The sequence below is a fragment of the Falco punctatus genome, assembly GCF_963210335.1.
Source record: "Falco punctatus genome assembly, chromosome: 2".
NCBI classification, from domain to species: domain Eukaryota; kingdom Metazoa; phylum Chordata; class Aves; order Falconiformes; family Falconidae; genus Falco; species Falco punctatus.
Window position 1 is genome coordinate 71,168,826 of NC_137581.1, and position 21,478 is coordinate 71,190,303.

The following is a 21,478-nucleotide window of genomic DNA, read 5'->3' on the forward strand; positions in this document are numbered from 1 at the left end:
TTTAATGGCCATCAGGTGGTAGGGCCACGCAGCAGGAAGGTGGCAAACAGGTGCATGACTGGGCACACAGAGCAGTGATGTATAGTTGGAAAGTCTTGGAAGAAATACCGGAGTGTTGTTTTGGTCCTGTTTTGACATTTATATGCCCAGTTCCAGTGCAGTGGCATATGTGGGAGATATAATTTCTGAGATGAGAGTGCTAACCCGATAGAAGAGTTCTGGCTGTTTCTCAAAGACACTCACACATCCAAGAGATTTATAAAATGGATAAATCACCAAGAAGTTAGTTCATGTAAATAAGAGTAAGAAACATGGAACGCTGTAATGTTTAATTCACAACTCTCTTCTTCTCAGTCTTAATTTCAGCTGGACTTCTTCAGCCAGCAACATCAGGCAGATGTAGAAGTGCTTGCAGAGTTCAGTGCAAATATTTCAGAGTGTACAGGGGGCTGTTGTTGGTAATAGACCAAACCCAAGTATTGTTTTAATTGCCTCATGGAATCTTTTAATACACATTTGCATGCTTTTTTGGGATTTGCCTCATGAATTTAAAGCTTTGGTTTGCCTGAAATGACAACTGCTCAACTTCACTGACAGGAATAACTTTACAAGTTTATTTCTCTTTTATTAAAATCAATGTATACAGCTTCAAAAAGCCATTAGTATTTGTTTAGTTAAAACGTTTCAAATATTAATAGCAGCCCCAAAATGTTGATGAGCCCTAAAGCCCAGCAAGTAACATGCTTTGATGTGTTTGTCTTCTGGCAGCTGAAGAGAGAACTGATTTGAAACAAAAAGAATTAGTTTGCTTAATATTTTCTTTCCAAATGTGAAATCTGTTTGTCTTTTTTTCTCCAAACTGTGCTTTAAATTACATTTTATTTATATTATTTTACAACGTATCTCCCAAAAGAAAATGGAGACCTCTTGCTTGCTGACATCCTACTGACCTGGTTCTGTGCCCCCAGGTATCTCGCTGTGTGGTTTGGCACGTAGAGGCCTCAGTGTGGCACATCTTCCTATCGATCTGTAAGCAGGCAAGCAGTCCTGCTGAGGTCACTGCTCCATCCAGGTCAGCGAGATTATTTATTTGGTTTATTTAAGATGAAAGTCATACGTGTTTGCACGATTGCCACCATAATAAAGGTATTTTTCTCTCTTAGTACAAAGGGAGCATTTACACTTTAGGCATATAAAAATATATCTTTAAGGATTTTTTTCTTTTTTCTTTATTTTTTTTTTCCCAGAAAAATACAGCAGTTATTGAGGCCTGATTCCCAGCTGGGGTAAGTCAGCTTGCAGACATTGGAGGGGCTGTGATGGTTGTAGCAGCTGAGGATCTAGATCTACCGTTTCCCTAAATATATGACACAGATGTACTACTCTCACATTCACAGAGGCAACTTAACACAACTATCTGGCAGCACATGAGCACCTCTCAGTCCCAAAGGAACATTTTTATCCCTTACCTACACAGTCTTTGAAACACTGAAAGCCCAACAACTAAACTGTATCACAAAGGCACAGTTAGCAAGGAATTTAGGTTCCTTTTGATGAGAATATCATCAAATACAGCTCGGAGCCAAAGCCAGTGATGTCCCAGCCCTTTCTGCTCCCAGCACCAGGCAAGTCCTGTGAAGGCCTGCAGGACACCAAATACACTATGGAAAGATGTGGCAGAGTCAATAAGCTCAAAGGACCCTCACCTGCCTGCTGGGGCTGCTGCAGTAACTGAGAGAGGGCACACACATGTGACATCCCTGGCAAGCTCCTGCTATGACCCCGTGACACTCTCAAACTGACAAAATTTAACCTCTTGCAAACTTGTGAGCTCTGCCTACCCGAGTTCTGACACTGTGTCCTTCTATGACATCCTGTTTTACAAGCAGAGGAGCGTTTCTAACCAGATGGCAGCATCTACACATTTCAACACGTTACTCGATTTCCTCTCTGACATTAAGACACTGCAGTTCCACACAGGTGAGTTATTTACAATGGCAATCTCTGCACAGTTTGTGTTAAATACTGCCAGCTAACCTTGCAAAGCGTTACGTGCAAAATCATCCCAACAGAGTTACTATCAGCACTGAGAAGGCTGGTAGAGCAAGCAGAGATGTCCAAACTTGGAGCTGTCTCACCCAACCAGAGACACTTGCAAAGGTTTCTCCACCTGAGCTGAGTCCCGCAGGCTCCCTTTCCAGCAAGTGGAGAGGAACAAGTGCTGTGAGGGCATGGGACCCTGCCCTGCTTTAGAGGTGTGTGTCAGAATGCCCACTCCAGTGGTGCCCAGCTTGTGTTAGCACTGATGGGGCAGATGCTGATCTACCTTCATGGAAACCGAGTGCCCACCCCTGCCACCTCACTTCTATGGCAATTAATACAAAGCACAGAAACGTCAAGACATTTTCAGCCAGTAACAAATGAGTCAATAGATGTGCTTTCCTCTGCTAAAATCTACACACATAAAGCCACGTTCCCCTTTAACTAGAGGCTTAAAGGGAGAAGTTGTGCTTCAGGTACATACATTTTTTTTAATCAATTGCATGCCTAAAGCTGTTTACAGGAGACTGAAAGAGTGAGTCCCTTAGCACCTTTTCCCTCTCCCTAGTCAATTCTAATCCCCAAATGCAGTTTGGCTACACGTGGGTGTGTCACGTTCCATGAGGGTAACATCTTTTACAGGCTGACACCTCTTACTTAGAATGCTTTCATCTCCTCCTTTCATCGGCATTTTACAGTTTCATATCATCAATTCTGTCTTTGGGAAAGAGGCCAGTGTGTAAATCTTTGGAAAAAAAAAAGGATCCCGAATGTATTAGCAAGTGACACATGGTAGGCACTGTAGCTTAATGGGCTGGGGCGATCCATTACACACAGTGTGGCACAGAGCGTGGCAGGAGCAAGTCCTGGCCTTACACAATGCGTGGCAAGCAAGGCAAAGGCCATTCAAAAACCTGCGATACAGAAACAAAGAAGTGCAGCAGCTGGTTTGTACGAGGTCATGGTGACTAGGTATGAAAGAACCAAGCAGCCTTCCAAGGCTAAACCCTTCTGAGATGTGTCAGGCCAGCACAGTGCAGCCACACACGCATGGACAAGTGGCATTTTGTGATTTACAACCACATAAAGTTGGGTCAGGCATAACCTCAGAAAGCAGTGCAGCTCCCTGCTTTCAGCACTGGGCTAGCCTGTCTTAGACCAAGCTCAAGTAACTCTGCATGGCACTGCACCCTCACAGCTGGTCACGCCCCTTCCTAATCACCAAGGACTTGATTTACCCTGGCTGAAACAACAGCGAAGGTGCCTAACAAATCTCCACCCTGCCCGTCCTCCACTCCCCACTAGCAAGCAGGGATGACTTCTTCAGCAAAACCAGCCTACTCATGGTAGTGCTCCAGCACAGAAGATCACAGACCCTCCCAGCTCAAACTCTACAGATGACACAAGGCACCAGCTCTTTGCCAACAAATCATTCCTCACAAAAACCCAGCAGCTCTTCTTCAGAAGCTGAACAGCCTGATATGAGGCCATGGCTGGCCAAATGCTAGCTACACCAGGTGAAGGGCTGAATTACTATTAATGCCAGACTGGGATGTCACTTTGCAATACGGCTGGTCATTTATTTATTGTTTTATCATGACACATAAAATGCTATGGCTGCAATATCAAAATACAGTGTCACTTATAAAATACCAGTATTATTAATGCGGTGGTAAGATAATGTTAACATTTACAGAGAGGTGTATAATAATTCGATAGTCTTGCCTAATGGTTTGCTCCAGTGACAAAACACCCTGACAAGCAGATGATGGATGGATAACAGTGCCTATTTATTATCACAGTTTTTGCTCCTTGATTACTGAATGGCCTATAATGATACCAATAATTGTTGCTGAATCTAATCCTTTTGAATATGGTAGAGAGGTCTTTTTCTTTTACAGTATGTGTCAGAATAAAAGAGAAGCATCTGAAAAATAAAAGAGACGGCATTTCCTTACAAAATGAGATGAAAAAATAAAACAATATAAATGGAACTTTCAAGTGTTTCTTTTTATATTTAAAGCTCTTATTTCAATATACTGTATTTAAACATTTTTAAATAATCATTCTGTACCTTTGATTTTCTGTTTCATCTTTGAAAACAAATAGAGTAATCTCACTATAAATGTGTGCAAATAGAAAATATATAAATATATTTAAGGCCCATGTCATAAAAAGGTGGTCTCGGAATTGTCATTTTTACAATGATCAGCTGGGGTCCCTTTCATTTTGTCCTGCAAGTTATTTGAGCTCTGTTCTTTCAAGCCTTTGAAGTCCACATGCAAAGAAGAGCCAAGCACACACATACTGTCCTGTGTTTCATTTTGTAAACTGCTTGATGACACCTGTAAAACAGTCCCAATGCGACTGAACAATGGAGTTGATGTGATCCACCTGAACAAACTGAAGTTTGCTTGGTCAACTGCTGAGCTCCATGGGAATGCTGCTCCCACAGGCAACGACTCCATCTCTGAAGTGCCATGTCTAACTTCATGAAATCCCATGGACCTTTCCAGACTACTTGCAGATGAGGGGAGTTTGTTTTCCCCATACAACACAGCACCCTGGGGACAGGCAGCCACAGTCTGATCTGCAGTATGTTCTGCCTTTGTGTGCTCTTGGAAAAGTGACTCCCTTGTTTGAGGAGATGTTGGCAAAGGTGTGCTTTGGTTATAGGCCTTGTAGGAATCACTGGCATTTGAGCCAAGGCTTGGTGAGAATCTGTCTGCAAAGGGTTGTGTCTGACGTACTGTTTCCTTTACATTCAACTTGGTCAGAAGCTGGGTGCGGATCTCTGGGGGTAGTTTACTCAACTGGCATCCAAGCTGAAGCTGGGTTGGGAATAGTGTTCCCTGAAGGGTTCTGTACAGAAATCTGCAAGAGGAGAATGTGCACGTGAAAAGAACTGAAAGAAGGAAGTACCCAAGATATTAAGAGAAAATATCCAAGAAAAAAAGTACAACACAAAAAAAGAGAGTTTTATGTGTCTTTCTTATGTTCGAGACAAGCTTCCAGACAAAAAGCTCTGAATGCTGTGCTAGTATTTTGCTTAATAACAAGCAGTGTAATAAATCTGTGCCTTTAGCCAGTGATCCACCTTACACGATCTTTCATCTTTCCTGATGAGGAATCAAAGGCAATGGGGGTCATTCTGCAGAGCAGACTTCCTACATCCATAGGTAGTCAAGAAAGTTCACAACATACTATCAGAATTTCTGTACTGTGCGTGTTCACGGAGGATGGGTTGAATCTGGAAGCATCATGGAAAACCTCACAGTAGCAAATCCCTGCATGGCCAGGAGGTTTGACCAACAGTCTACAATTATCCCACTCCTGTGGTCTATGGTCAGGAGCTGTGGTCTGTTCCTGTGGTCAGGAGCATGTAAGAGGTTAAACAACCTGACTTCATATAATCAGCCACTGAAAAATAATGACTTGGCTGGTAAGGCAAAAAGAAAGAGGGAGACTGGAAAAAGAAATGTTCTCGCCCTCCCAACCATAGGCATAAAGTGCTTTCACATATGATAAAAGATATGAGAGAAGATACAATACCTGGGCAGCAATGCAACGACTGGTGATATAATGCAAGTGAAATAGAACATAGGGTCTCCCATCAGCCTTTCCATAGTCCAGTAGGGATTGGATGGAGGATGGCATACTGGGCAGGAAGCGTTGTAAACCAGAGCCACAAAGAAAAATAAAAGGATACTGAAGATGCAAGATGACCAGTGGAGAAAAGTCTAGAACAAAAAAACCCACAAAATAATAATGATTCTTTATATTCTGAGAAATTTGCTGTTATTCTGAGTTGAAGCTTCTTAATTTCTGGCACCAAATCCATGTACAGTGAAGAATTTAAAGCACAGTGAAGATTTCAGAAAAATAAGAGAATTTTCAAAAATTCTGATTATAGATACAGCACTACAAAGCTGCTCACAGTTCACAGTTTAAAACCTTTTTTACATTTGCTTAAAATGCTCACTAAAAATAGAATGTGCTGAGGGAATGGAACAACCATCTTCTGTTTTTGAAGAATGGCACTAAGAAAAGAATTACATATATGTCAGTGAGTTTCTATATAAGCCTTGGGTTCCTTACCCAAGTTTTGGTTTCAATAGCCAAATGTAGTATGATGGTGAACAGTGCTACTGTGGTGATGGGAGTTCCCCAGGAGAAGATATCCACCTCTGAATCATAGTAAGTCTGTAAAGAAGGAGACAGAATTCAGCCCGTGCTGTGTTGCCAGTTCTCCTCAGAATGCTTGAAATCAAAAGTCTTAAACCAAACACTTACAAAATAGGGGATGAAGAAGCAAACCAGGCTTTGATACATAGCATCAATCATGTTCATCCAAAACATGTGTGGTTGGTACTCCTGTGGCATAAAATAAAAAAAAAAGAAAAGAAAAAGACATGAGAGCCTAATGAAAATGCTGTTTGCTGGGATAAATATTTTGAGGGGGATATTCCAATGGACACTTTTAAGGGCTTCTGCAAGTAGCTCCGTGACTTTGCCAATCAGTTAGACACCCTCAGGGATGAAGTATGAGGAGTCTACCTGAAAGTCACCCTGCTCTGGGAGGTGGGTCCTCTGCTGCTCCCCCCCCCACCTCCCCTTCCCCCCTAGCAGAGGGTATAATTTGAATCTGACACTCAGATCAGTAAACATTTATGAAGGCGTCCAACTCTGCACTACACTTAGACCACTGATTTCAGGAGGATCTCTCTGAGGTGTAACCATGTGTGTAAATGGGTTTTACACACAAGCACAGGGTATTTATTCACAAGACAAAAAACAGAAAATGCACACATACTTGAAAGAAGACCCACAACAATGGTCTTCAGCAGTTAATTCATGCAGGAATATATGCTATGTTAGGAATATGTATATAAAACATAGATATATATAACACATATATCTCTGTGTGTGTGTACAAAACTGCTCACTAAGAAACAATATTAAACTAACATATTGGCTTAAAGAAATAAACAATTGAAGAGGTAAGGATGGTCATATAAAAGACCTAGATATAAGAAAAAGTACTTTGTAAATGGCAAAAATATTTGATTTTGGGATACAGGCTACATCTCCAACCACTGGGTTCATAAAGGCTCCTCCCCTCTATGGAGAATATTACTACAGCCTAAAAATGGGAATTGAAAGACACTAAAGAATGATGGTGTTCTTTGGCTTACTGAAATAACATGTGGTTAAACACTAACAGGTGGCTCAGAGGGACTGTGTAATCTCAATTGTTGGAGACATTCAAAACTGGACTAGATAAAGACCTGAGCAACCTCATCTAGCTTTGAAACTGTTTTGACCAGGGGTCTGGATCAGATGGCCTCCAGAATTATTCTATAATTCTACAGGCTTTGAGTCAGTGATATCTTTTTGAAAGGGATACTACCTGAAGCAGGACTTTTGGCAAGTTTTAAAAATACCTTTTTAGGTAACTATTCACAGAATATGCTCACTAGATTTCAAACAAATTCAGAATGGTCCCTAGGCTTGCCTATGAGAGGTAATTGTACTGTGAACCTGGGAGACTTCTCTCCTTGGTTTGCCAGCTGAAGACAGGTAGACACAACTTCCCAGCAAGCTTAAGCCATTACAAGATTTCTATCACCTTAAAAATGTGCAAGAAAGGAAGGTATTAAAGTTACAGATTTTTAAAGTACAATACACTGGAACAGAAGAAGTGTAGAAAATGGAAAACAGCTGGGTGAAAAAGAATTTAGACTAAAGCACTAAAAAATAAGTTACACTAAAATTTTCCTTTCATTTTCCCAGGACACTGTCTAGCAATAGCACTGGATGTGAGGGGTACCGAATGCAGGTGTACAGTTAACAGCAAAACCCACTCACTGTCTCTTCTCAGAGGGCACAATGGCAGATACTTTCAAGAAAGGCTTTTGCCTTGGAAGCAGTGTCTCAGTATGAATAGTTTTGCCAAGCAGAAAGATTTTCCCACGGTACACTGTGGCTGTAATTACCAGGAATGGTTTGGCTTGGATCCCTCCTGCAGTTCCTTCTGATTTCATTGTACAATTCATGCAGATGGGGACAAGGTGTTTTCAACAGACGTTTCAACCGAATCTGTCACCTGCTGGTGACTACCTCCCTCAGAGTCTGTCTGTTTACCTCCACGCTTACTCCTTAAGCCACCTTTCTCTTCTGATGTTTATAAAGGGCTGGGGCCTGAAGTTCTGAGTAAGTACTGTGAGGTTATAGTGTGAAAGTCCGCACTATGCAGTGTAATCTGCTTTACTTTTGTTGTTATTTGTGAGCCTGGACCATAAGCGGGGGGTTCAGCTTAGGCTGACTTAAAGCATCCAGCCTTCTCTCCTGTTATATATTTCAAAATACAACTGGGTGGTATTTTTTGTTTGTTTTAAATGTACTTTTGGCATTTAGATAGTTTGATTCAGATGAGAAATATAATGAAATAATAATGACTTTTCAGACTGTTTTTATCAGTCATCCATCCTTTGGGAGCAGGGTTGGTTTTCAGCTGAAACTAAAGACATTTAGGAAAAAAAAAAATCAAGAAGTTTTTACCTCCATATTCTGGCCACTTTTATAAAGCTGAGGTACAGCAATTAACACTTCAGCCGGCACATCCTTATCCAGCACACCAGTGATCAGTTGTGGAAGGGAAGAGAAGAGTAAATTAAAGAAGATGAGATACCACTGATCAACCATTGATGAGCCAGAGAACCCGCAATAGAACTGGTACCAGAAGAGAAGGGCCACAAACATCTGAAACAGAACAAGCAATGCTGTAAATATGACAAGGTATGCAGGATCATCGACAGCACATCATTGAGTTCAGAAACCATCCTGATGCCAGTTCTGAAACTCACTGATGCCCTGGCTACTTAGCTAAGCTGCAAACATTTGGCACTCCTGCGAGTTTGTGCTGCTGGAACCTCAGATCTCAGGTGTCAGGGATGACTTCACACAAAATTAACTTTCAGTTCAAGTGAAACTCTGAGGTGCAATTTAACTAACCGTAAAAAGCCCTCCCAACCATCACTGATCTCTAGGTACAGGAGTACCGATCTCATAGCACTTGCATTACTATCATGAATAAGCATTTCCATAATAATATTCTCTACTGGCTTGAGATGTTTTGGGAAGCTCTGCTGATCTTCAGTAGGTAAATGCAGAGCTTTTTTGCAAGACCAACACGAGACTAGCAGCAGCAAGAGAAGTGAAACTGTAAGGTCTAGTAAAGCTGTCTTAACTGTCCTATCTTTGTGCTTTGAAACTCAGCGAATAAGCAGTGCTGTAACAATTCTTGTCTCTCTTATTGTTCAGCTGTAGACACAGCCGCACTAGGACTCTTCGTGTGGTAATTACCCAAAAAGGGACAAACCACACAACTCATTTCTTCTACAGTCTCAGCATGGAGAATCCAGAGGTTTTTAAGGCTCTGGAGAGGTGCTGATTTCACATGGTGAAGGGGGGATTTGAGCCTAGAAAAAGGCGGGTGGCCGCTTAGGAGAGGAAATAAATTCCCAGGCTTAGTCGTCCTAAAATTGCAGTTTTTATTATTCTTTGTAAAGCGATTAACACTAAATGGAAGGCAATCAGAAAAACCTCGGCAACTGTTCCTTGAGGGTTTTCCCCATTTTAACCATGAAGAAGGGAAATGGCATCACCTCTCCTTTTACTTCCTCTTAACTTTGTACTATGTTCTCAAACGCTTTCAGCCAGCTGGAGTATGTTAACCCTTCATCATTTTTAGATATACAGAGGAGAGTCTAGATCTGTTCTATCTGTAAGCCAAAAATGTGGTTGAAATTTAAACATGGGGGGAAAAAATGCTATGGTCTGCTTAGTCAGTGACAACTGCTATAAGGAGATTAAGCCTGTCCTGTGAGGGGGAATTGCCACAGAATAAGAGTCAGTCCTGCTGTGTGTAAATGTACATATATGTGTTTGTATATATAGAGAGAGTATATATATGTTCAGGCAAGGTTTGCATACTACATTGAAGTAGCCTGTATATCAGCAGCAACATATATATCTCACTGTTTGTGAGCCCATACTATAAAATAACATATTAGAAATTAAACAGTAGCATTTTGGATGGTCTGGATGAGGGGATCAAGGGCACCCTCAGTAAGCTGGCAGGTGGGAGTGTTGATGTGCTGGAGGGCAGGCAGGCTCTGCAGAGGGATCTGGACAGGCTGGATCGATGGGTCGAGGCCAACGGTGTGAGGTTCAACATGGCCAAGTGCCGGGTCCTGCCCTTGGGTCACAGCAGCCCCACGCAGCGCTACAGGCTTGGGGAAGGGGGGCTGGGAAGTGCCTGGTGGGAAAGGGCCTGGGGGTGCTGGTCAGCAGCCGGCTGGACATGAGCCAGCAGTGTGCCCAGGTGGCCAACAAGGCCAACAGCGTCCTGGCTTGTATCTGAAACGGTGTGGCCAGCAGGGCTAGGGCTACCCCCCTGTACTGGGCACTGCTGAGGCCACGTCTCAAACACTGGGTTCAGGTTTGGGCCCCTCACTGCAAGGGGGACGTGGAGGTGCTGGAGCGTGTCCAGGGAAGGGCAACGGGGCTGGTGAAGGGTCTGGAGCACATGTCCTGCAAGGAGCAGCTGAGGGAACTGGGGGTGTTTAGCCTGGAGCAAAGGAGGCTCAGGGGGACCTTACCGCTCCCTACAGCTGCCTGAGAGGAGGCTGTAGCGAGGTGGATGTCGGTCTCTTCTCCCACATAACAAGGGACAGGACAAGAGGAAACAGCCTCAAGTTGTGCCAGGGGAGGTTTAGATCGGATATTAGGAAAATTTTCTCCACTGAGAGAGTGGTCAAGCGTTGGAACAGGCTGCCCAGGGAGGTGGTTGGGTCACCATCCCTGGAGGGTTTTAAAATACACATAGATGTTGTGTTTAGGGACAGGTTTAGTGATGGACTTGAGTGGTGGGTTAATGTTGGACTTGATCATCTCAAAGGTCTTTTCCAACTTAAATGACTCTATGATTCTATGAATTATTTTCAGGGTCATCTGTAGAAATGTTTCTGTAAATACATTACAGGAGACATTATCTTCCACTGGCTAAACCAAGACTGAGTTACCAGAGCTAACCCTCTTCAGTATAGTTTGCTGGGAGATGGCAATTTCATTTCAAAATTGAACAGATTTTGAAAATTATTTCCTTGACACACCCAACACCCAACAAAATTTCCTGAGTCTTTTCTCAAAAAAGAATTGCAATAAATATATGGATTTAGATAGTTCTCTGTCATTGGAAATAAACAAAATCCAGCTAATCCTAGACCTAAGAAATTTTCATCTCTAGAGCCTTGCTAAAATTAACCTGTCTTGTAAACAGTATGTCTCTGACAAAAATGGGTAGTCTGATGAAAATACAGTGAGCTGAAAATTTTCCTACCACCTCTGGCACGGGTTTCAGCAGTGCTGTCAAAGAAAACTGTACGAAAAAATGACATTTCAGTAACTAAGCTCAAATCAGATTTTTTCTCCCTGAAATTTTATTTTTTATTAAACAAGCATTTAATGTATCTTCAAGTATAATGCTCCTCCTTGCTTCTGTGCATTACCTCCTTGAAAACGTAAAATAAAATTTACATAAAAATAGAATTAGATTTTAAATAAAAAAGGTTTTCCTTTTTTTCTCCCAGATGAGACTGTTCTAGGAATGTGGCCCCAGACGTAATTTCTCAGTGAATGTCCAGTGCTGTCTTGCAGAGATAAAGTATAAAGGGGAAGAAGCAGTGCATGCTTGTGCAGGTAAGATTTTGTTTATATGAAACACTTTTTCATCCAGCTCAGATATTTCTAGTCATGCTATGTTTCAGTTTATATTTCACTTGTATTTTTATTATCTCCACCAAGCTAAACATCTTCTTGGATAAGACATCTGAGTTTCCAAATAGCTTTTGCAGCAACTTGGAATTTAAACATCGAGTTAGATAGGTTCTAGTGGGGAATGGAAAATTTCATACTATGAGCAAATGGGAAAAAAAAACACTTGAGGAAACAGAAAAATTACAGAATGTTTGCACTGTAGCTGTATTGACCCTCTTGTGAAGAACCATCCAGAATAGTCTCCTTGCAAAAGGATCAGGTGCTCACATCTTTCATTTCTGAATATTCTTTCCTTAAGGGCAAGCACTGTATCAGACATATTCATGTCTGCATGCTGGATACCCCACTACAGTTTTAGAGTCAGTAGCAACAAGTATTGCTCAGAAAGCTCCCAAGGCTGCCAAAGCAGAGTCAACACAAAGAGATTTCTTCAGTTATATTCTAGCCTTGAGGCAGCAGCTTCTGAAAATGTCTTACTAAAAATGGCACGAGAAATACTCAAGGGGAGCTGTACCAAAGGAAATGGAAGATTTTACAAGACCTGAACAAAATGTAGATGTATAAACAACATCTCTGGCTGCTGATTGCTTCCAGCAATCTTACTGTCTTATGTGTATTACCCTTGGGTGTTATTATTTATTTTAATGTAAGATAGCTCTGTATACACTTCTTAGAAGTTCAGATTTGATACTCTCAAGGCAAAGAGTATCTTGGAAACGTACAGCACTGGGTGGGGGGAATACAGACGTTCAGCATCATTCAGGATCAAGCCTTAAAACTCAGGCATATGAACACCAGCATATATTTCACAGGTGGCTCTCCACTCAGTGCAGCATTATTTAAATCTGCTTGCTATTTCAGACTCAGGCAGCAGTTCAGATCGTCCAAGACCCTTCTTTCTTTTTTGTCTGGAAGGATGCTTGCATGTAGTTTCTCATCAGACCACAGAAGTTATTTTAACACGCTTGTGTTAATATAAAGACACTTTGTTAATTCTTTAATTCCCTCAGGTATTCCTGTGATGTTCAAAATTTTGAGCAAGTTATGGTCTTCCCCCAGTAAAACACCAACCTTCAGATTGAAATCAGATGGGAATTAGTTAGGCCACCAATTAAAAACAAGCCCTGGATTAGATTAAATTTGGAAAGCAACTTTTAAAAAATTGAGAGCCATTTTTTTTCTGATATTGAGGACAAAATCCAGTCTCCTGCTCAGAATTCGTAGATTTCCCTCTGGAGCAAACAAGTCTGAGAGCTCTGACTCTCCGCCTTTTCCATCTTCTTCATATCCCTTGCTCCTGTGGTGATTTGTAGGTGTTGCAAGTGAGCAGATCTGTGTGTCTGCCAGTGAGTCCCACCCAGCTGATGGAATTCTTGGTTGTCTTCTTAGGCAGTTTTCAATCAATCATCTTTGTACTCCAAGATCAATGCAAAGGGCCTTTGTTAGGGCCAAGGAGTCGAGCTGCTACTGGCTCAGTGCCCAGTACTGGACTAGCTCCCGTTTTATACACCAGGGAGGAAACGCAGACCCATAGTCTGTTCTTTAGCACTGTGTGCTTCCTTTCTAATGAACTCTTTCGGTTAGTTGGAAGTGAGATAAAGCAAGAAACTGCCCTCCCAGTCTCTGCCACCTGAGACACAGAGAGGACTCAAATTATCTCAGGTCACTAGGGAATACGCACAGTGATTCATAAGCAATGACAAGATAGGGTCAGGAAGAGAAAACACACTAAACTGCTACTTTGGACCAATGCTGAATGGCTTTGGCATTAAAGACTCCTGTGTCTAGCCAGCTAAATTCTGCAAAACTGATCTATAAAGAAACTTTTCTTCAGCAGTGCTTGTTATTTCTGTTACCTAATTTGCACATTCAGCAGGACACTGTAGCTGTTATGGAGTGGGTCCTGTATTCCTGCAAATGGCAGCCAGCTGTCTCTCAACTCTGCAAATTTCTTTGTAGCTTATTTATAAACCATTTGAAGGCTGACCTAATGCTCACGTAGCACAAAATAAACCCTGGAAACATGTGGTAGCATAAAGCTGCCAAGTCAAACACTTACGGCGTTTTTGTAGAAGAAATACAGCACCATGTTGGCGAGTCGGGAATAACACCAGTGGCCATGAACAAGCAAGAGCTTCTCCAAATGCCGGAACCTTGGGATTGCAAAGTCGCTTGCCATCACCGCCTTCAATGAAAGAAAAGTTGGAATCATTATTGGAAAGCGTTGCTTTCAACACCAGCAGTGAATCTAGCCATCTTCTCAACCCATACAGCCAATGGAAATGGTACTGATGAAGAATGAAATCCATTACAGTGCATCTGAAATGCAGATATTGTTGCATCGGTTTGGAATACCTATGAGCAAACCTGGCAGCTTGGCAGAACATGCAAGGCAACGTGGTCCTTGCCTAAAGGAGATTACAGTCTACATTCCAGATGGTGACAAGCAGCAGCAAAAAGCAAGAAGTGGGAGAATGGCTGGCAATTGCAGTTGCATGAGCATGAAGGCTCAGGGCCCGTGTGTGTGAACACCTTGGTGGCTGTAATTTCTCTCTCTGTAAAAACTATGGGGTACTTACAGGGTAAGTAAGAAATGAACTTCCAGAGAATACAATAAGAAAAGCACAATTAACTGGTTGCATCATAATTACTGGACTTTAAAAGACAAAACTATAAAAGCATTAGTCTTAATTGCATTTGCAATCCTGGCTTATAAAGTTTACTTGCCTGTCCTGAGATATCAGTATTTTGAGGGATTTTATAAATTGCATGTTTTCTGTAACTGTCCTACGAAAAAATCACACTAGATGAGATGCCTCCAGGACTGTGCAGACTGCCAAATCACACTGACAAAATGAATCACCAGTTTCTCTCTACTTCTGACTAAAATTCAGGGTACTGTACATCTAGATGAGACTTTCTTGTAAATGATGGTGATACCACAATTGTTTCATGATCTTCCTTATCCTTAGGATTGCATTAAGATTTAATTTAATATTATTTTATATTTCATTTTCTATCTTGGTATCACCTTTCTCCTCACAGTTCAGCAAAAACATGAAGAAAAGTAAAAACTTCCAAAGGAGCGATGTCTTCATCACACTCTGCAGGGTGTATTTTTAACTGAGACAGCTTTAAATTTTTCCTAATTCGCTTTCTTGGTAAATCATCAAAAGGGCTGAGTTTTCCCAAGTAACTGTTTGTATAAGCTATTAAAACAAACTCTAAAATAGTATGCAAGAGAAGGTGTAATAATTTGTAATTTAAGTAGTAGATGTGCATAAGCACTGGGACATTTTTTAATATGTTGATACATCCTGGGATTTCTCAGGTACTGAGATACACTTCTTGTAACCTCCCTGCACAGAACAGTCTCATTTGTCTTGCAGACATACAGCTATCTTGCAGTTTGAGGAGAACAGAGCTGTGCTATGTCTGCTTCCTTGAACTCCACCCCATCTCAGCCTATTCCAATGTCAAAACAAAACTGTTAGCTTCTTTTCATTTGTGCTTCTAACACAGTACTTTGCAACACGTTGTGAGAAGTGACGGGTTTTTTTTCTTTTTTATTGCATTTTGATTACTGTGAGGAACAGTGAGGAAGATAGTGTTACCCAACTACATTTGCTTGTTTATTTTGTCTCAAAATATCCCCTTGATTTTCACATTTTTATTTTTTCTTCCAGCTTTTTCACAGGAAAAAGTGATTCATGCTCCACATGCTTCCATAGAATGTGGAAAGAAAACAAGTCAAAGAGTATTGCTGTTTTATACATCTAAATAAATGCTCAACGCCTTCTGAGTACCTGTATGTGTAAGATTCTGACAGTTGTTTACAGAAGAGAGGTCTGCATGGTTCCTTAGGACCTTGGAGTAAAGGAAGGGATCTATAAACATTTTCCACTCTGTTGAACTTTCATTTAGAAAAACCCCAGTGGTTTAATGGGTTAATGAGCAAATCGTTTTCAGATTTGAATACACCGCAAAAGCCAGGGGCATTGAAGACTGGTTATTCTAAGTGTATGAACTCAAACGAAAGTGGCATAATGGGGAGAGGAGTAGAAAAATGCTATGAGCACTGTATGTCTGCATTAAGAAAAAAAGTGATCTGAATTAATACATAGATGTTAGGAGCTGGTAAGTTCACAAGGGATAGTAAGACCCAAGGAGTTTGGGTCAAATGTTTTTGAATTGATACGCTTGGAGGGGACCCCACAAAGCCAGTCTCCTCTGGGGTCTCTGGAGCCTGGACTGCCTAAAGAGTGATACCGCAGAAATTATGCAAAGCTCTCTAATCCTGGTGAAGGCTGTGGAACAACAAATACATTTGGTATCAGCTTAATTCAAGACCTCCTTTTTTTCTGCCCTCTCCGGCCATCAAAGTCAGACTTACAGGGTCCATGGCTGGGAATGCCATATGCATAATGAGTACCTGAATATTTTTGTGATAGCTTCTTTCCAGTCTAATTTTCTCCTGCTAACATGTTTGGAGAAGCATTTTTAATGGACTGCAGGCCCGAAATCTGTCTGTCTGAAGAGCGCTGATGGCCATCCATTTGTGCTGGAGATTACTTTGAACCCACTGGATGATTACAAGATCAAGTGTAATAGCTATGCTGGGTCAGACTGAAGCCTATCTTCCCTAGTAACCAACCTCCAGCAACAGCCAAGTGAGCATGCCTTTGGAAGAGTATATGAATAAATAAAAGAAGACATGTACTGACTTTTCTCCAGAGTACTGTCCTAGTTTCTGGTGATCTGCATGTCAGAAAATGCAAAAAGTTGGCATGCAAATTCATAGCTCAGTCAAATTTTTGTTTCAAAATATTTGTGTGTTGAACCAAATAAATTAAAGCATGGAATAAAATTCTATAGCCAACCTGCACATTGTGTGAAGGAGGCCTTTTTTCCCTTTCAAGCAAAACATCCAGCCAGTGTTGCAAAAAATGCAATGTGGGTCAAAGAACCACCCACCGGTAACTAAGTTAAGGAGCATGCTCATCTGCTCAGGTCCTCAGGATGGAAACATTTCCCACCTTCTCTGAAGCACTCTTTGACATATACTCAGCTACTCTATTTCTGAGGCAATCAGCCTGCACAGCAGCCCAAACACAAGGTAAGTTGTAGAAATAAGGTATTCTCCTCATCCTCTGTGTCTTACTGCCACATCTGGTGCTAAGACTGCAACTGAACTGCACTAGAAGTAGAGGAGGTAGAGGTAATAGGTAATACAGTATGTAGTACATCCTATACATATACATCCTTTCTTCTGGGGATGCGAGAAGTGCCTCTTATACAGTGGTAAATACAGTAGTCACAGGCTGAATACATCCAAAAGACTGCAGGGGCAAGGCCCCTTATCTTGCTTTTCCCTGTGGCAGGAAATGGGGAGAAAACCAAGACTTGGAATGCTATGTAGGATCAGTGGTTCTGCAAAGGACTTCAGTTTTCTCTTTCTTCACTGTTCTGCTGTCTGAATAGGCTGAATGAGCAAGATGTGTGGGTGGCTGGGTTAAGGGTCACCATCACACCATGCAAAGAAGCTGCAGCAGCTGGATGGGCTTGTGCAGCTACTTCACAGAAACACAGAAGCCATACAGGAGAGATTAGAATAAAAGTCAGAATAAGTGAACCTTTGTAGAAGAATGAAGCCGGGTTAATTAGCATTGATAATATACAACTGTGGGCTGACTTCAGGGGTGGCGGGGTGGTCGATGTAGACAAGGTGCAGCTGTGGCTGGTTCTGTTAAGTGGTTGAGAGCCAATGAAGAGAGAAGAGGAAGAAGCTAGAAAAGAGAGAGTGGGCCCTGGATGAGGTGACATGAGGAGAAGGCAGCAGAGGGACTGGCATGAAGAGTATGCTGGTATGAGATGGTAAAAAAACTCGTTGTAGCTGGCTAGTTTGGAGAGTGCTGTGACAAACATTTATCTCCTAAATAATGCATAGCTGAACTTTTTTCCTTCTTTTAGCCACTATTTAATAAATGATTTAACAATTAAAACATATTTCTTAGAGGAATTTGATATGTTGAATTTTCTGAGAAGGCAGCATGTTTAAACTCACTATGGACCTGAGAACACAAGCTCAAACTGAAGCTGAAAGCATTGTTACAATGTGCAACTGGGACCCCCCAGCATGACTTGCTACTTCTCCTTTATTTGTGCTGGCTATCCAAAGACAGCTTGGTCAAGCTGATATATGGGAAGTGCCTGTTTCACCCTTTCATGGGAGAGCTTTTTCAGTGAACAAGCAACATTACCTGCATGCCTTCTTGACCAGAGATCCCCACGCCAACATCTGCCACTTGGATCATGCTGACATCATTAGCACCATCACCTAAAGATGACAAGATCAAGTTCTGTTGTCACTAGTAGGCCAGGAACACTTAGCAGCAGCAAAGCAAAGGAAAACCGATTGTTATTGAGTGTTGGCTGAGTATAGTAAGGGAGATGTGTACTAAGGGTTTGGTGGGTATAGTAAGGGAGATGGTGGTTAGGAAAGGGTCCATCTTCGGAATATAAGGTTTGACATTTGGCAAAGCTGCCATTCTGATCTTTGTAGACTTTTTTTTTTTTATCATGGAAAAGTAAAAATAAACCAAGTTCCTTTCTTTTTAGTAAAACCTAAAATTCAAGTATCAGGCCTGAATGGCACAAATACTTAAAAATTGGAAGGCTAAGAAAGAGCTTCCTGGTACTTCTTAACTAATTGTCTGCCTGCAATCAGGTATGACTAAGAATGAAAAGTGCAAGGACACCTAAAGCCAATGACATTGTCTACACAGTAAAAATACAATAAAATTAAAAAGTAGATGAATTCTTGACTTGGATCTAACAGTCCAAGATCTTTAGTACACGCATCACAGGCAGAATTAACTGTAGTGGTTGTACAGCCACCATCTCTGGCTCTGCTTCCAATCATGATACCGCAAGTGATAGGTGACATAGAAAGGACACCAGAATGGGACATGGTGAGACTCCTTAACCTCTTAAATTTACAGGGAGTGTGCTAGTGGAAAATGAGACTCTGTTAGCTGATGACAAGACATACTTGGTTTTAAACTTCAGTGGCTGAGGTGCACATTCACATCGCACTCCCAGTTTCCCTGCTGTTGGCACATACAAGAGTGGTATCTGCTCAACTGACAAAGCTGACGTCTTTGTGACTGTACAACACAACCCTAAGTTAGCTCATGTTGGTTAAAAGGGAGGATATAACTGCTAGGCTTTTAAGCCAGAGCAGGAGCTCATCAACTCACAGGCTCAAGATGCTCAGAAAGAATGGAAACACAAGCTTCCCAGTCTCTACTAGTGTTTTTAAGCATTCTGGATAATTCAAGTTAACAGCCAGACGTTTTTGACAACATATGCAAATTATTATGTCCACAGTCAGTCAGCCAAAGACATAAATTCAGTATGAGGGAGGCATATTTGGGCTAGATATAATATAGTGAACATAAGGATTATTACAATCAGCACACATTTGGTGATGTGGATGTTACAGGAGTCTGACAATTATTATATATATCTTTAGGGTTTCTCATGGGTAGGTCCAACCCACATGTGTTCCTGCTGTGATTAACTAAGACAGGTAGATGAAAGCTAGTGTGTTTGTGACAGTACTGCAATCGTATTTTCCAGTGCAACATAAGCCTAACCTTCAGCTGGCTGACTTTTCTTATGTAAAAATCATGGAAACATGGAAGATGCTGCCAGTTTTACGACAGGTTGACTGACAAAATCTCCCCTTCACCAGCTGAGTGATTAGCTGGGAAGAAGTGCAAATGCTGGCACGATGCCAGTTGTAAATCCATTCTCCATACTGACAAGGCCAAGTCATATCCTGTGTTGTATGGCTGACTTGTGATGAAAAACGCAGAATCTTGAGTTTAAACGTGACTGGATGAAACAACACTGAGCACAGTTTTGTTCTGTGCAATACAGTGACAATGGTTATCTGCACAGCAATCAGCTAACCCAATTCTTCACAGCTGTGTTTGGACATGCCAAAACCTCACAGCATACCTGGGTCCTGATTACTTAACATCTGTAGGAAGAAAACCCAAATACCACTCCAGAGTTCTATCTTGGTTTTGAATACATATGTTAGAGGTGTCTGACACATTTTCAGACAAAACTGGAAGGCTCTTTGAATTCTGAGGCAGCTGGAAAGTTCCTATTGCAAGTCAAAAAATCAAAATTCTCAAGGCACAGTATTCATGAAGGCAGACTAGTTTAAACTGAGATATTTACCTATTGCCAAGGTCATGGCTTTGAGTTTGTCTCTGACTAGTTTCACTACCATGCTCTTTTGGAGTGGGGTTGAGCGACAACACAGTACTGAACGGCATTGCTTGGCTAGTGCAAGAAATTTATCTTCTAGTGTAGGTTCCAGGGCGTAAGCTAAAGTCCTTCCATCAATCACTAGGCCCAAGCTGGAAAGCACAGAGGAAGAGGGTGGATAGAGAGGGGTGAACCCAACAGTCATGTTTCCAGTAGCTTCGTCTATTGTGTTGTTTGAAAATTTAGACTCTACGCATTGCAGACACTGTTCCAGCAAGACAGCACATGTCTCCTGAAAAAAAATTCAAAATAAATATGCTTGAGAGAAAAGAACATGTATTCAAAAATTTGTGCTTGCTGTATATTTAGGCATAAGGAATATGGGGAAAATTTTAAATTTGCTGCACTGTTAAAATTTTAATTTCTAATAATCTTCTATTCACTCTAAACACACTTAATTCTTTCAGATGTGACAGCAATGAGAACTCGAAAGGCTTAAAATCTAATTTCTCTTTAACATGCAGTATTGTATGCTAAACTAATTTCTTTTAGCTCCATCTCAGAATAACAGTGCTGGGAAATGATATAATCAGTATCAGTACCAAGTTAAGTATGGTGACGAGCACCATGTATACGCCTACAACTCAGATCAAAGAGTTATGCATTGTTAAAGGCCAATTAAAGGTTGTTTAAACTGAATTCTCTCTCCTAGCCATATTCAACTAAAAGACGTTATCGAGAATATATGAACATTTTAAATGAAATGCTATTGGTCTTACAGCAAAGTATGACAAAAAGGAAAGATCATGGAAAATCAATTTACCAGTTCAGTTGATACACTCAAGAATGGAAAATGCTGTTATCTTTTCTTCCTTTTCGAAAGAACCTGGAGCTGGATACTGCTGGCCTACCTCTCCTCTGCTGATCTGAAGTTCAATTTTATCACCCCATTAAAGGACTACAGCACTATCAGTCTGGTTCCTTGTATGTTAGACAATATCAGTAAACTCTCTGTGACTGGCTGCTTGCAACAAGTTGAGCACAGGAAAGATCAGTAATTCAGAAGAATTAGAAAAGGTCTGTTAGCAAGCAAGGCATTACTGTAGATGTCGTTTTCTGACTCTCAGTGTTAGCATCGAAATTTAAGTATTGCTTCTCCAGAGAAAAAGCCACCTGAGAAAACATGAATGACTGCGTTATTTAAACACTACATTTCAGTGGTGTAAAATAAAGCACAGATTTTCAATAGGTTATCAATTGTTTTCTGCCTCAACACATGTTTAATAACAGGTTGCTTTTGGAGACCTGTTAGTGC

General features: G+C 41.3%; 1 protein-coding gene across 1 annotated transcript in view; it reads right to left on the reverse strand.

Annotated features, from left to right (window-relative positions):
* Window positions 1-3,595: 3,595 nt before the first annotated feature.
* The window catches only part of ATP10A (ATPase phospholipid transporting 10A (putative)), a 118,497-nt gene continuing 100,614 nt past the window's right edge, over window positions 3,596-21,478 (reverse strand). Inside the window, exons 14-21 of the mRNA XM_080377363.1 lie at window positions 20,134-20,455; window positions 18,141-18,217; window positions 13,940-14,065; window positions 8,602-8,802; window positions 6,334-6,414; window positions 6,139-6,243; window positions 5,593-5,780; window positions 3,596-4,914 (exon numbers count right to left, since the gene is read on the reverse strand). Of these exons, the coding sequence (XP_080233489.1) occupies window positions 4,209-4,914; window positions 5,593-5,780; window positions 6,139-6,243; window positions 6,334-6,414; window positions 8,602-8,802; window positions 13,940-14,065; window positions 18,141-18,217; window positions 20,134-20,455 (1,806 nt within the window). The 3' untranslated portion in view covers window positions 3,596-4,208. The remainder of the gene's footprint in view (window positions 4,915-5,592; window positions 5,781-6,138; window positions 6,244-6,333; window positions 6,415-8,601; window positions 8,803-13,939; window positions 14,066-18,140; window positions 18,218-20,133; window positions 20,456-21,478) is intronic.